Here is a 14,436-nt window from a genome sequence, read left to right as displayed (position 1 = left end):
GAGGATAAAAGAAGGAACAAGAGGTAGGACAGGATGTTAATACGTGAAATTTGGACCAGGGAAATGTCGTTTAAAGAGTATGTGGTTTTTAAAATGTTTAAAGATATGAACGTACTGTGGTTTTAAGTCAAAGTGGATCTAATCTTGGTAGATTGGATTGTTTTGAAATCTACAGCAAAGCTGAATAAATTAAAAACACTAGTGAAAGAGAGAACACGGATTAAACTTGCAGTGCAGCGCCTAATTAGACCAGTGTCGGCGGGGATTAGAAATCTGCCTCCGAGTCACACCTCGTCGTCAGCCAAAGAACGTTAGCAAATCTGCTACAAGCACACAAGGTAAAGAGAAGCCCAAAGGGAGTTCGATCTTGGCACAACCATCAAAGTGAGCAACTCCGAATACGACAGCAATAGCCACACAACCATCATGGAAATATCCCAACTAAAGAGATGAATGTTCACAAGATGGTGGGCGAAGTGAGCGACATCATCGCAAAACTACAAAAAAGTCCCAATTTACATTAGGCGAGTTTACTTGCGGCAATTGTCAGTTTGATGGAGAGAGAGGTGAAGCATATGGTAACCCTTTGCCTCTCAGCCCCCTCTCTCACCTACAAACTGACAATTGCCGCAAGTAAACTCGCCTAATGTAAATTGGGACTAAGAATCAGTTGTTAGGGACACAACGACGCAAGTTTAAGGAAAGGCTGTCCCTGCTGAACAAAAAAAACAGCATAATGTTTACAAGGACATCAAAAACAATCCTTCCACATCATCGGAAGCGACAATGAGGATAATATATACACTGCGAAATCACCGAAGAAGAAAAAGCTTCCCGCCTTCATATGTTTCGAGTAAATTGGCTAGGGCGACACAGTGAGTGAGCTGGTACATAATTTATTTATAGACTGTAGTTTCGGGAAGAAATCCCTGACCTTTCAGAAGAGCTCACGTCGAAGTAGTCAAAAGGTAATACAGAGACGAACCATACGTATTGACTCAGAGGAATCCAGGGACCGCCATCTCAACAATTATGTGCTTGCATTCGTATATTTTTTCATCATGGGATCGGCAATATATCCCGGAATGATTGCTACGACCTCTGAAAAAAACAGTCCCGAATGAAAAAACAGATGTTTACGAGAAGATCAATAACATTATCTTCCTCGGAAGTGGAGAGAGGATAATATCTATCGAAAAGCAGAACACTACGAAACCACCGAAGAAGAAGAAAAGCTTCACGTATTTAAATGTTACGAATAAACCATGGGGTATAAACAAGGTGAACACGATAACTGAATCTGCTAAAAAGACTGTAGATTCGGAAAAGAAATCCCCGAGCTTTCAGAAGACGAATATGTCCGCGGAAACAGAATCAAAGATCACCGTCACCTATAGTTGTGATGGTTACAATGTTTTGCGAAAGGATCGTAGAAGAGGCGGAGGAGGATTTGCCTTCCATATACCCCAAACTGTCAAGTACAGAGCTAGCTCGATACATACCTGTTGGTCGAACACACGAAACTAGACCAAATTTACGAGCAGACGCACAGGAATAGCAAATGAGCTTAATGAGCTACGTCGTACGAACCCTGAAGGTCCAAGATTTAGGGTACTTTCTCTTGAAGTGAACAGGCTAGTAGGCGAGCATAAGCGGAAAAAAATGCTAGACCACCTGAAGCAATGCAACATTAGCACAGGATAAAATACATTGTGGGCAACGGTTAAAAAAACTCGAATCAGAAAAAGGAGGATGTTAGAATGGCTGTTACTTTCAAAGGAGTGGCAGTGACAGATCCAAGGAGATACGCGTGTTATTTTAACCGATAGTTCATAGAGCACACCGAGAGTGATAGGGCGAAGAAGAGTGTGCTACGCTTACAATTTACGAGGAACGATGTTGCAGACGTCATCCGAAACGCTAAATCATCCAAAGTGATTGGACTTGTGAACCCGGAATTAAGCATTTAACAAATGTCCTCAGCCTATCGTTAGCCATCCATATTGGAAAGCCAGGTGAGGATGCCACCAGAGGTGAATTGTACGGTCCGATCTCCCTCTGTCGACAGTAGCAAGGGACACTACTACTTCGCAATGATGAGAAGCAGTTTCCCAGTCGCCCAACATCAGCATAGATTCCGGAAAATACACAGCACCACAAATCGTGGATATCAGTCGAGGACTGAACAAGAAGAGGCCGTGCGACCGAACAGTTATGGTGTCTCTTGGCCTACCGAAGGCCTTCAATACAGCCAATAATGCCAAGTTGTTCAACGATATAGAGATCCTGGCGTGTTTGAAGTGGCAAACTTTTCACCTCCTGGACGGCTGAAATAAGACTCCCCCTGAATATATTGGTCGATGGTATGCTGATTCTGACAACTACCTACCCCAAGTTATTGAGTGCAACGTTCGGTAGCATAAAAGCCAGAGCTAATTGCGACATGATCAGAAGTAGGTAAGGGTTCTCAAGTCGCTGGCCGGCAGAACTTGGAATGCGGACAAATTTTAGCGCTATGCAGTGGAAAAGTATTTTCTAATCATCGATCGAATCCGATAAGCAGAGCTCCGACTTACTCCCTAGTGAAATTTTGGGGTGAGGTGGTAATTTCTTTTTGGGTGCAATGGGATAAGTTTTTGTTTGGTGGTGGGGAGGGGGCAAGTAACCCCCCTCAATTTGCTCTAATTCGAGAAGAGTTTTCAAGAGTTTCGAGCGAGTATTCGGAGGACGAATTTCCGAAATCGAATAAGAGAAAGACTATGCCAGGAAACGACGAATGGCTAAGAACGGAAGGTATAGACGGAAACGTAAACAAACTAACTGAGACACTAGTAAGGTCATCGTTTCCCATGTTACGAATTTCCCATTATAATAGAGCACGACGCAAAAATAGGACTGGACTATTCTGGGAGAACTACCAAAGCAAACTAAGAGAAAAATAGAAAACGACACGTTTCCGGGGTGGGGTTCGTCACGTATGTATATTATACAGTGACTGAGAGGGAAAGTCCCCGGAAACCTTCGGGGGGAAGACCAAATACCAAATTCCAGCCATTTCCGTGGAATATTGAGGCCACTACCTTTAAAATACCGGAAATTGAGTGGTACCGTTCTATGGGGGGTATACTAAGGCGTGGACCTATACCGAAAATTTTCATATGAAACGTTTAGTACTCCAAATTAAAATCACATACCAAATTTCAATCATTTCGGTGGAATATTGAGGTCACAACCTTCAAAATACCGAAAATAGGCGAGGTACCGTTCTATGGGGGCTACAATAAGGAGTAAACCTATACCTAAAATTTTCATATGGAACGTTGAATACCCCAAATGAAGACTAAATACCAAATTCAAGCCAAATATTGAGGCCACAACCTTCAAAATACCGGAAATAGGGTGGTACGTTCTACGGGGGCTATACTAAGACGTGGACCTATACCGAAAATTTTCATATGGAACGTTTAGTACTCCAAATTAAGATCACATACCAAATGTCAGCCATTTCGACGTGATAATGAGGCTAGAACCTTCACAATACCGAAAATCGGGGGGTACCTGTTCTATGGGGGCTATATCAAAACGTGGACCGATATAGCCCATTTACAATACCAAACATCGTAAGAGTAGAAGAAGGTTCTATACAAAATTACAAAGCTCTATCTTAAAAATTGCGTACTGTATCTTGATTTCAACAGACGGACGCACAGAAGGACTTAGAATTTTACCCAGATCAAGAATATTTATTTATATACTTTATGAATGACAAATTTAAATATACCCTCGCTATTATGGTGGAGGGTAAAAAATTGAAAAATAAATACGAATAAATATAGGAATAAATGAATTACTTTATTAACATTAAAAAAAATCACCATTTTTAAACTTAATTCCATTAAAATAAACAAACATTTTATTTAAGCGTAAAACAATTAACTTTTTTCTTTGAATATGCACTCTTTCGTTTCTTTACGTTTACATATGCATGATGACATATTAACCTGATTCCTGGCAAATGCATTGCCACAAACCAACAACAACGATTTAGTGGCAACCAACAAAACAAAGAATATGGCATGGCACACAGTCTAACTTTATACAGCCGACCGACACCATCATCCCATAGAACATTCTGATACAGTTGAGTTTTTTCTTCTCGACTTATTTTCGTGTTTCTTTTTTATATAACAATTGTTTTCCGTTGAGTTCGACAGTTCTTTTTTCCTTGTTTCTATTTAACTACCTCAATACAAAAAGGGGAGGAATAATACCAAATAATAGCTTTGTATAAAGTGAGTCCGTGAGTAAATGTTCTATGACTTAGTGGTTTATTGTATAAGTTTAGTTTAACTCAGGAAATTGTTATTGTTTCTTTTTCTCCGAGTTTCCTCCTTGACTTAAGTAGAGTGGAAGATTTATTGTTTATTTCCACATTCCATTATTTCATTCAATTTGCCTAAATTTTCTGGTTTCTTCCACTTTTTTTTAAGTAAATCTCTTGTAGCGGAATTATGTATATTCCAAAGAATTTGGAATAGTATTATTGTGTCATATATCTTCTTGTATATTTTGTTAACAATTTATTTAATAACATATAATTATCTTTTTCTATTATTAATACAAATTTATTAGACCATTAATTGGCCGGAAAGTAGGTGGAAAACTATTAAGACCTAACAAATTTATGCATTTCCAAAGGGTAGAAATTTTCTTTTTTATTTATTTATTGCTACTAATGATGGCGGATAATTATTTCAATGTGCCTTCATAATTACAAATATCCATTAGACTTTCTCCGGTGGTAGGTTATGGCAAATTGAGGTTTTAATAATAAATAGCTCATTTAGAAAACATGCATGATAGGTATTTTTCACAATTATTGTTCTTGGTATTGATTGGTTGTTAATCAAGTGGAAATTTCTACAAGGCGTAATTTTAAGTATATGTTTTTGAAGGACTAACGCCGCTAAAATTTTATGGGCCAGCAGAACTAAAACTTAGAAGACTAATAAATATACATGGTGCTCTTGAAGAAACTTTAAATGGAAAGTTCTTACACCTGGGAAGTTTTTGCGGATTCTGAAACCACAATGTTAATAGATTAAGTTGACATTTTTAGGGGTTTTTAGGATTTTACGATTTTGCTTGGAAACCGCAAGTTCAGTTTTGTGTTCCCAAATAATTTTTCTTAATATTTGTACACACATTCAACTTCTTAAAACGACCACGATCATAACGAACAAAAATGGTTTTTATTTTTTTTTACCTTGCCCTCTCCCGAACTTCTGCTTTGTAGCCCAACACACTACATACTCGGCCAAACACACGAACATTAAGGGTTGTTTAATGACTTACATGTGCACCACAAACTGTTCTTTGTTTTTTTTTAACAAAAAAAAAAACACACGGCCGGCGGCGAGAGTTGAACACACAACCCTCGGATTTGTAGTCGGACACACAAGCTCTGTGCCACCGTACTCATAACTTAGTAATGAGTAATATAAGTAGGTATTTTTGTATACAATACTTTGTAATGGGTTACATAATGACCAACGGATCCAAATTTTTGCTGGGTATGTTTAAAATATTGATTCGCGAAGAGATCTTTATTTTAAATAAATCACCCAATCATGATCCCTAGTTAGAACGTATTACGGCTATAATAAACAAACGTGTTGACCACGACACTTCTGTACATTTTTAGAACACATGGTGAATATTTCTTTAAAAAAAGACTTTAGTTCAAATCGGATGCTTTTTTGTGTTTAATATTTCCTTCGCCAAGCAAAAAATTAAAAAAAAAATATATTTTTTCTGCAAGGATGGCGCCTTCAAAAAAGTGATATAACTCAAACAAGTGAGCAAAGGCTATAGTCGGGACTGGGCCGACCATGTGATACCCTACACCACTACCCCTGTGCATGGGCTGTACACTGGTTAACATTTCTTTTAGGCAATATAATCCGACTACCACCAAACATAATATGCCTCTTTCTCTCTGGGACCTCCATAAACAACCAAAATTGCGTACTGTAGCGTGATTGCAAAAAATGGAAGAATTGGATGCATTATTTACAACTGTGGTATCTCCCTTGTTTGACCACCTTCGCCAACCTGCTTTGCACCAATGTACAGGTAATATTTTCTTCTTGCATTGACAGGCTTTGCCTTTGAAATACCCCCACTAGAAACCGATATATTCACAAAGAATAAAACTTTGAATTTCTCTCCACATGAGTTTTTTCCCTTTCCGACCCCTAAATATTATCCGACTAACACCAAAATCAATAGGCTTCTTTCTCTGTGGGCCCCCATCAACCCCCAAAATTTCGTGACTATCCAATCAAAATTCCAACCTGTAGCGTGATTACAAAAAATGGAAAATTTTTATATATTATTGACTTTTGCGATATCTCGGTTGTTTGCCCACTTACACCAACATATTTTGCATCAATATAAATGATATATTTTCTTCTTCCATTGGCGCGCTTTCCTTTTGGAATACTGCTACCAGAAGCGGAGATATTCGCATAAGAAAAAACGTTGACTTTTCGCCACAAAAGCTTTTTGCTTATTCCGACTCCTGAATATTGTCCGACCATCATCAAAATCAATAGGCTTCTTCCTCTGTGGACCCGCATCAACTCCCAAAAAATTCGTGACGATCGGATCAAAATTGCGACCTGTAGCGTGATTACAAAAAAATCGGAAAATGGGATGCATTACCGACTAATGCGATATCTTCGTTGTTTGACCACCCACGACAACCTTCGATACATCAATGTAAAGGTGATATTTTCTACTTTCATCGCCAGGTTTTGCTTTTTGTATACCCCTTATAAACTGTAAGATATTTGCTTTGGAATAAAATATTGACTTTTTCTCCAAATAAATTTTTTGCTCATTCCGACCCCTAAATATTATCCGACCATCACCAAAATCAATAGGCTTCTTCATCTGTGAGACCCCCATTAACCCTCGAAATTTCGTGACGATCCGATTAAAATTGCGACCTGTAGCGGGATTTCCAAAAAAATAGAAAAATGGGATGTATTACCGACTATTGTGATACCTCGTTATTTGGTTACCTACGCCGACCTCGTTTGCATCATTGTAAAAACGGGATCTTCTACTTTCATAGTCAGGCTTTGCTTTTGGAAAGTTTCCAACCAAAGCTGTGATATTCGTCATTATAATTAAAATCGCAAAAATGAAAATTGGGGTTTTATTTGCTACTATTGTGATATCATCGTTGTTTCACCTACGAGCACCTTCTTTACATCATTAGAAAGGTGATATTTTCTTCTTTCATTGTCAGGTTTTTCTTTTGATATACCCCATGTAGAAGCTAAGATATTCGCTTTGGAAAAAAACGTTGTCTTTTTATCCACCTAAGTTTTTTGCCCTTTCCGGCCCCTAAATATTATCCGACCATCACCAAAATCAATAGGCTTCTTCCCCTCCGGGACCCTCATCAACAACCAAAATTTGGCGACGACCCGATCAAAATTGCGACCTGTAGCGTGATTACAAGGTTTAGATGGACAGACGGACGGACGGACTGACGGACGGACACACATAGCCAGATCGACTCAGCTCGTCGAGACATTCATTTTGGTATATATAAGTATGGGTCTACGACCATTATTTCGATGCGTTACAAACTTTTTGGGCAAAACCAACTTATAATACCCTCCCCACATAGTGGTGTAGGGTATAAAAACGCAAAATATCGCAACTTTGTATATTATGTAGTCGACTCAAAGCCCTTTGCTGAAGATATTTCCGTTGGCAGAATTTCAGACAAAGTTGGACAATTTGGTAAAAGTCTATAATATAAAACAATTATTTTATAAAAAAAAGGTTGTATCCTATATATGTATTTCCGCTGTAAGTCCCGGTCCACACTAGAGTGATTTCATTGAAAAAATTGCATGAAATTATGCGTCTCTAGATCGACCTCCAACGCCACCATTCCTCTGAATATCATATCTATGTATTTGATTATTACCAAACTCTTACAAATTGCGTTTAAATTATGCACTGAGTTTTAATCTTTTTTAAAATTTTTTATTTTGTCTTCAAAATTTTGGTTTTAACTTCGAAATATACCGCGAGTTTTTAATATTTTCGGAAAACAAATTGCACATCCATAGAATTTGAATTGTTCTTTCTTCGAATCAAATTAGAAAACTGGCGTTATTAAAAGTGCAAAAATCGACTTTTTGCCTAAAAACCCTTTCCAATTACCTGTAGTGCTCTGGAACGAAAATTATTTTGAAAATGTTAAGGTAGTCTATGTTGTTCATATGAACACTAAGTAAGTCTTGTGCCAGACTATGAAAATTTTCATGAAAATGTTTTGAGCTTATGGGTAAGAAGGGAGAAAGGGAGCTCCTTCACCTCCGCTCTCTCCTAAAAGCTAAAATATTTTCATGTATTATTTTCAGTGTCTGGCACAAGAGTAAGCCAATCCATTCTACCCTATTGCCGGGCCACCAATATGCTTAGCCCCGGTCCACACTAGAGTGATTTCCTTGAAACAATTTCATGAAAATTTTCTTAGAGCATTTCGACCTTCTAACTCGCTTTCTTCAATGTCCTTTTCGTCTTTTATTTCAAGAACCCAATAAAAGTACCACAAGATGACATTTTACAGCTTGGGAATGTTCTGCAAAAATTTCGCTCGGAAGATTTTAGAAACGTTTCCTTAAAACATGAAATCGATACCATCTTGTTTAAGCAATTCTTTTTCACTTTTACCCGTATCGGCCAAGACGTATTGTTGAAACGCATAGGTGGATACATTTCACAAAGCGAAAAATTATGGTCCAGGTCTGCGGGCTGAGCAATTCCTTTTGAGGTTCATAGATAATCTTGAGTATATTTAGAAACCCAAAGGACAGATCCGCGTGAGTCGAACTTTTGAATTCATAAGGAACCGTACCTAAAATCTTTCGAGCGAAATTTTTGCAGAACATTCCCAAGCTGTAAAATGTTATAAAATGTCATTTGCAGTTCTTGGAATAAACGATGAAAAGGACATTGAAGGAGGCGAGTTAGAAGGCCGAAATGTTCTAAGAAAAAAATTCTCATTTGATTTGACTGAAGACATGCCATCTTAAAAATAAGCTTAAACAGCAGCGAACAAAGATATTACGCTGGTTCCAGACGGCTCATAGGGTCTCCAGCAAAATATTCATCACGCCATAACTAAGAAGTTCGACTTACGGCGGATCTGTCCTTGGGGGCTCTGTATGTACTCAACAAGGACTTTCATCCCCAAAAGGAATTTTCCAACCAACAGCCTTTTAGCTTCATTTTGTTGCGCAATGTTATTAATATTTGAACTTGAAGTTTATTCCTGATAGATATCCTGGATGTCTGGTCATTTATTCGTCAATACTTCTTCTCCAGGGATCCTCGGCATGCGTCTTCTTGAGGATTCTTATCAAAAGCTTTTCCACCACATACAACGTGGTTTGATATCAATTTTGTGTTAAATCTCCTAGTTTGATATCTAGATATCTAGCCATAATATGTGGAGAATAAAGGGATTTTTACGGATTTTTTACGAAAAATTGGAGCTTATCCGTGAGCACATACAGCAAAACTTCACAGAACATGGCTTTTGACTACGCGTATCTTTGTCTTTGTACCTTGTTCATGGGACCGTCAGATTTTATACAATCCAGCAATCAACTTTATAGTACGCTTATATATAACCGGATTTAACAAACCCACAGGTTTCACTTCCTCTCGAAGAGGGTTAACCCGGCAAAAGACTCTAGTGTAACCGTACTATTATACAGGGTGCGGCTAAAGTAACTATATGATTTGTTTTTTAAATAACTATTGAATGGAATGAAAAAAACAAAAAAATCTATATATATAAAAATGGTGTAAAAAATGTATAGTAATTCATAAAATGAGAACGGCTAGGCCGATTTCTGTAAAATTTGTTGTCAGTTATTCGTATTTTCGAGGAGAAGGTCTTTACGGAAGAAAATTTTGGAAAATCTCTCTGGAAAAGTCGGAAAATTGGAAAAATCGTAAATTGAGTTTTTGTATGAAATTTTATTCCTTAATAGCGAGACGAAGTTCGCCGGGTCCGCTAGTTTATGATAAAAAGAAAGTTTATTTTATGTTATTTTTTACATTAATTATGAAAAATAATATCAGTTAAATGAGAACCATTTTCTCTAACGCAAAAATGTGCTCTTTTTATGGCATTTTCCATAACTTTGTTGAGTGTTTCTTGTGGTATACGATCAATTTCTTCTTGAATGTTGTCCTTTAGTTGCTGATGAAGATTTTTAGGATTTTGGGATCCCCAAAATCTGTTGTTTTGTTTATTTACGAAACCGTTCAAGTGAAAATGCGCTTCGACGTTCATCATTAAATTTGACAAAAAATTTTCATTTTGATCAACGAGATTTAAAACTGCTCTAGCATATTCCAAGCGCAATACGAAGTCCTCAGGATTTAGTTTTTGGACTAGTTGGATTTTGTAAGGGAAGAGGTGCAAATCGTGTTTTAAAATTCGCCGAAGAGTGCGGTCAGAAAGCTGCAACTGGGAAGATCGTCTTCTCGTTGATGTCTCCGGATTTTCTTCGACGCTCTGTCGCACAGCATCAATATTTTCGGCCGATCTGCCAGTTCGAGGTCTGCCCGTACGTCTTGAATCTCCGACAGTCCCATATTCAGCAAAATTATTCACCAACGAACGAATGGTTGGACCCGTTGGAGCAGTTCTTACACCATAAAATCTTCTGTATGCACGTTGAGTATTAATTATCGAACGATGATTTTCAATGAATAGAAAAACAATCTTAGTTCTTTGCGCAATTGTATAGCGTTCCATTTTTAAATATTCTCCCAAGTTTAATTTCTGAAATAGGAAACAAGAAAAAGTTAAATACTCGCAAGCAAAGAAGTTACAATTGTTTTACATCATATAGTAACTTTAGCCGCAACCTGTATTTCAAATAAATCCTCATAAAGCAGGTTAACCCTGCGCTATAATGTAAACATGGCCTTAGCTTGTATATCCGATTAACTCTTAGATTTTAAAACGACGTCATTAGCATATACAAGGTCGTTCAGGTGTTCCATTTTTAATTGGTGCCAAATTATTCCACGACGCGAATTCTTGTCGATTGTCCCGACAAGCTCTTCACCAATGACAATAAAAAATAACAGCGGTGACAGGATACAACTTTGTCGGGTGGAGAGTTTATTGCCATGTGTTACTGCATTCAAAGTGGTGGTTTTGTGCTTTGATTAAATGGAAATGTTGTCGGGGACACCTTTTTTTGCCCATAGCTTAACAATTGTTAAAATTAAAAATGCTTATAATTTCGTTAATTAACGAAGTTTTTGGGTAAGTTAGCAACCAAAATAAAGTAGTCGCTAAGTACTACTACTACGATTTTTGTCGGTAACCAAAAAATGCCTTAAAGAATCCCATTACAGGGGCCTAATTACGACATTCGATTCTATCGAGTATTTGCTCGTGAATGAAAAAATCGAACTATGAAAACCTACGTGTTATTCAAACGGCATTAGACCGTGTTTAGACATTCAAACTGGAAAGAAAATTTGTCTTCCCAATTTCTTTTAAAATTTCCTTGTTGTTTAGACACGGAAATCATGTTTGTGTCAATTTTATAATTTTTCTTATTCTTCTTCACACTCATTTTCTCATTGCGCCGTTCAAAACCAAAGCCAAGGCAAAATTGTAATGAAAAGTAAAAATGGACGTGTGTGATAAACAATTAATTATTAAAGGAACCCTTGAATTGCATTTTAATTTTGATATTTCCACTTATTTCGAATTGTTTTTGCTTAAAAAAATTGTTTTTCCTCCAAATGTTTTTTTTTCAACTGTCTCCGCTGTTGTTTGTTTCTCGACAAAGAAAATAAAATGAAAGAAAATGCAAAAACAAATCTGCATCCAACTTCAGGTTGTATATGAAGAAAAACGAAACAAAACAGAATTTGCCAGTACAGAGGTGTGTGTACCCCCTCTTATTCCTCTCTACTCCCTTGCCCATAAACTCAATTTTCTTTCCCATCAACTTTCCCTGTATAAACAGGGACTTAAAGTGGGGTACACACGATCAGTTTTGACTGTCAGTTTTGTTAAAATAATCGGTTGGTTGCTTGCCAAAATATTTTGTGGTTGCCTCATGACTAACAAAAATGAACGGCCACACTGACAAGCAACCTATTATTTGAGCAAAACTGACAGTCAAAACTGATCGTGTGTACCCCGCTTAATAAAGAAGATGTTAAAAAATGTGCTTAGTTTTAAATAAAAGCTAAAAAACAAAATTATTGAATAATACTTTGGGTAATAATTTGTACGGTTGGTGGCGCAAATAGGTTTCCACAGTTCGATTTTTTCATTCACGAGCAAATACTCTATCGAATCGAGTGTCGTAATTAGGCCCCAGGATTTTCTGCTGCGAAATCCTTATTTTTGGCGCCTAAGCGTAACGTCAGTTTTCTTCTCAATTCGATTTATTCCCAGCAAAAATTCGGATCCGTTAGTTATTGTGTAACCCATTACAAAGTGATGTAAACAAAAATAACTACTTATATTACCCCTTACTAAGTTAAGAGTACGACTACAAATCAGAGGATTGTGTGTTCAACGCCCACCGCCGGCCGAGTAATTTTTGTTAAAAAAAACCAGGAACAGTTGGTGGTGCACATGCAAGCGCTTAAGCAACCCTTAATATTCGTGTGCGTGTAGTGTGTTCGGCTACAAATCAGAAGTCGCAAGATCAAATCCAGCAGGGAGCGAAATAAAAACATAAAATAAAAAATATAAAGTGTGTTGAAATTGAAAACATTTCCACCTCAACTGTTCTAAAAATAGATTTTTTTGCTTATAGCTTATTTTTCAGCTTCCAGTGGCCATAGAATAACTAGTTATTCTAGTGGTCATAGAATAACTAGTAATTCAGTGCGGCATGCCCTTGTTAAAATAATGGGTTAGTAGGGGGATTAGTAAGTAGTTACGGCTGCCAAAAATCCCTTATAAAACCTATTATTTTGGAAGGCTTTTTGCTGGGTTATTACTTTGCGCAGAATATTTTTAGACACTCATAATTGCTCTCCAATTGTTCAAGTCGCTAAGTGCTCCTTTTTCGGCATTTTACCACTACCCATTGTAGCCAATCATCTTGTAACTTTCTGAAATTCAAATATCTAAGAGCAATTCATGCGAAGCCCAAGCGGGTACATAGTTTATTGTCCAACTTACAGAGCACTACATGGAAATTGCCTATGCCGGCCGCTTTGTAGTTTTTTTTATAATCCATATTGCCGATTCAATTTTAAGGACGACGTGGTTACTTTGAGGAATTGCGAAGTGAGGTACCGATTAAGTTAGGTTGCCCATGCACTCAGTTTGAATCTGAAACAGCTCGGTGAAATGTTCGAGAGATTTTGTACTTTACTGGGACAATTCTTCCTTTAATTACGTTTTGTGTACTCATCGTTAGGAGTACAACTTTATCGAGTCGCTTTTGAAAGATTAGAATCAATCCTTGATAATAAATTAAACAACAATTTATGGTCGTACATCTCTAATAATTAATCCTCACTTTTTTCTCTTGTTCATTACAGCTGGTGTCTTAATCAATATTGAATGCAAAGCCTGGGCTCGTAATATTCATCACGATCGTTCGGAAAGGAGAGGATCCGTCCACTTCGAGTTGATGGTTGATTAAGAACAAACAACAACAACTAATCAAGAACATCTGCAATTGCTAAAGCAGCAACAACAACAACAGAAACTGCATACAGAACAGCATCAACAACAAGAGCATCAGCAACAGCAGCAGAATAGCAACAATGAATTAAATAATACTACAACATCAACAGCAGCAACAACAACAACAGCAAATATGGAAGGTTTTTAAATAATACAACAACAAAAACACAAATAAACCCAAAAAAAAATTAGAAGAAAAACCAACTGTAACAAAATTAAACAAAAAATTCTAAACCCTAAAACAAAACGCAAAGCATTATTTCAAATCCAAAAAAATAATGCAACGAAAAATAAATGGAAAATAAAACAAAAACACAGAAAAGATTACAGCAAAAACCAAAGATGCATAACAAAGAAAAAACAAACTACAAAAAATGAAGAAAAAATTATAACAGAAAAAAAAACCAGACCTAAAATGAAAAAATATAAAAATAGCAAAAAAAAAACTAAGTAAAATCTTTAGAAACTAATAACAAAAAAACCGAAGTTGATAAAAAAATGCTTAATTTTTGAGACAGATTTAAAACAAAAGTAAGAGAAGAAGAAACCACAACAAAACAGAATTAAAATGATGTATGTTTTTATGATTTATTTAAAGTTTTTGTTTTTTTGTTAAGTTTGTGTTTGAAATTGTACGAAGAAAAAAGTCA

General features: G+C 36.8%; 1 protein-coding gene across 11 annotated transcripts in view; it reads left to right on the top strand.

Annotated features, from left to right (window-relative positions):
* nrv3 (sodium/potassium-transporting ATPase subunit nervana 3) overlaps window positions 1-14,122 on the top strand; it is a 103,536-nt gene extending 89,414 nt beyond the window's left edge. For all 11 annotated transcript variants that reach the window (XM_073967766.1, XM_073967767.1, XM_073967770.1 and 8 more), the window contains exon 8: window positions 13,639-14,122. In XM_073967766.1, the coding sequence (XP_073823867.1) occupies window positions 13,639-13,742 (104 nt within the window). In that variant the 3' untranslated portion in view covers window positions 13,743-14,122. The remainder of the gene's footprint in view (window positions 1-13,638) is intronic.
* The last annotated feature ends 314 nt before the right edge of the window (window positions 14,123-14,436 follow it).

Source organism: Musca autumnalis, unplaced genomic scaffold, assembly GCF_047663935.1.
Source record: "Musca autumnalis isolate F117 unplaced genomic scaffold, ASM4766393v1 scaffold_2, whole genome shotgun sequence".
Classification (NCBI taxonomy): Eukaryota; Metazoa; Arthropoda; class Insecta; order Diptera; family Muscidae; genus Musca; species Musca autumnalis.
Note: the sequence above shows the minus strand (reverse complement) of the source record. Positions and strands in the feature narration are given on the sequence as shown.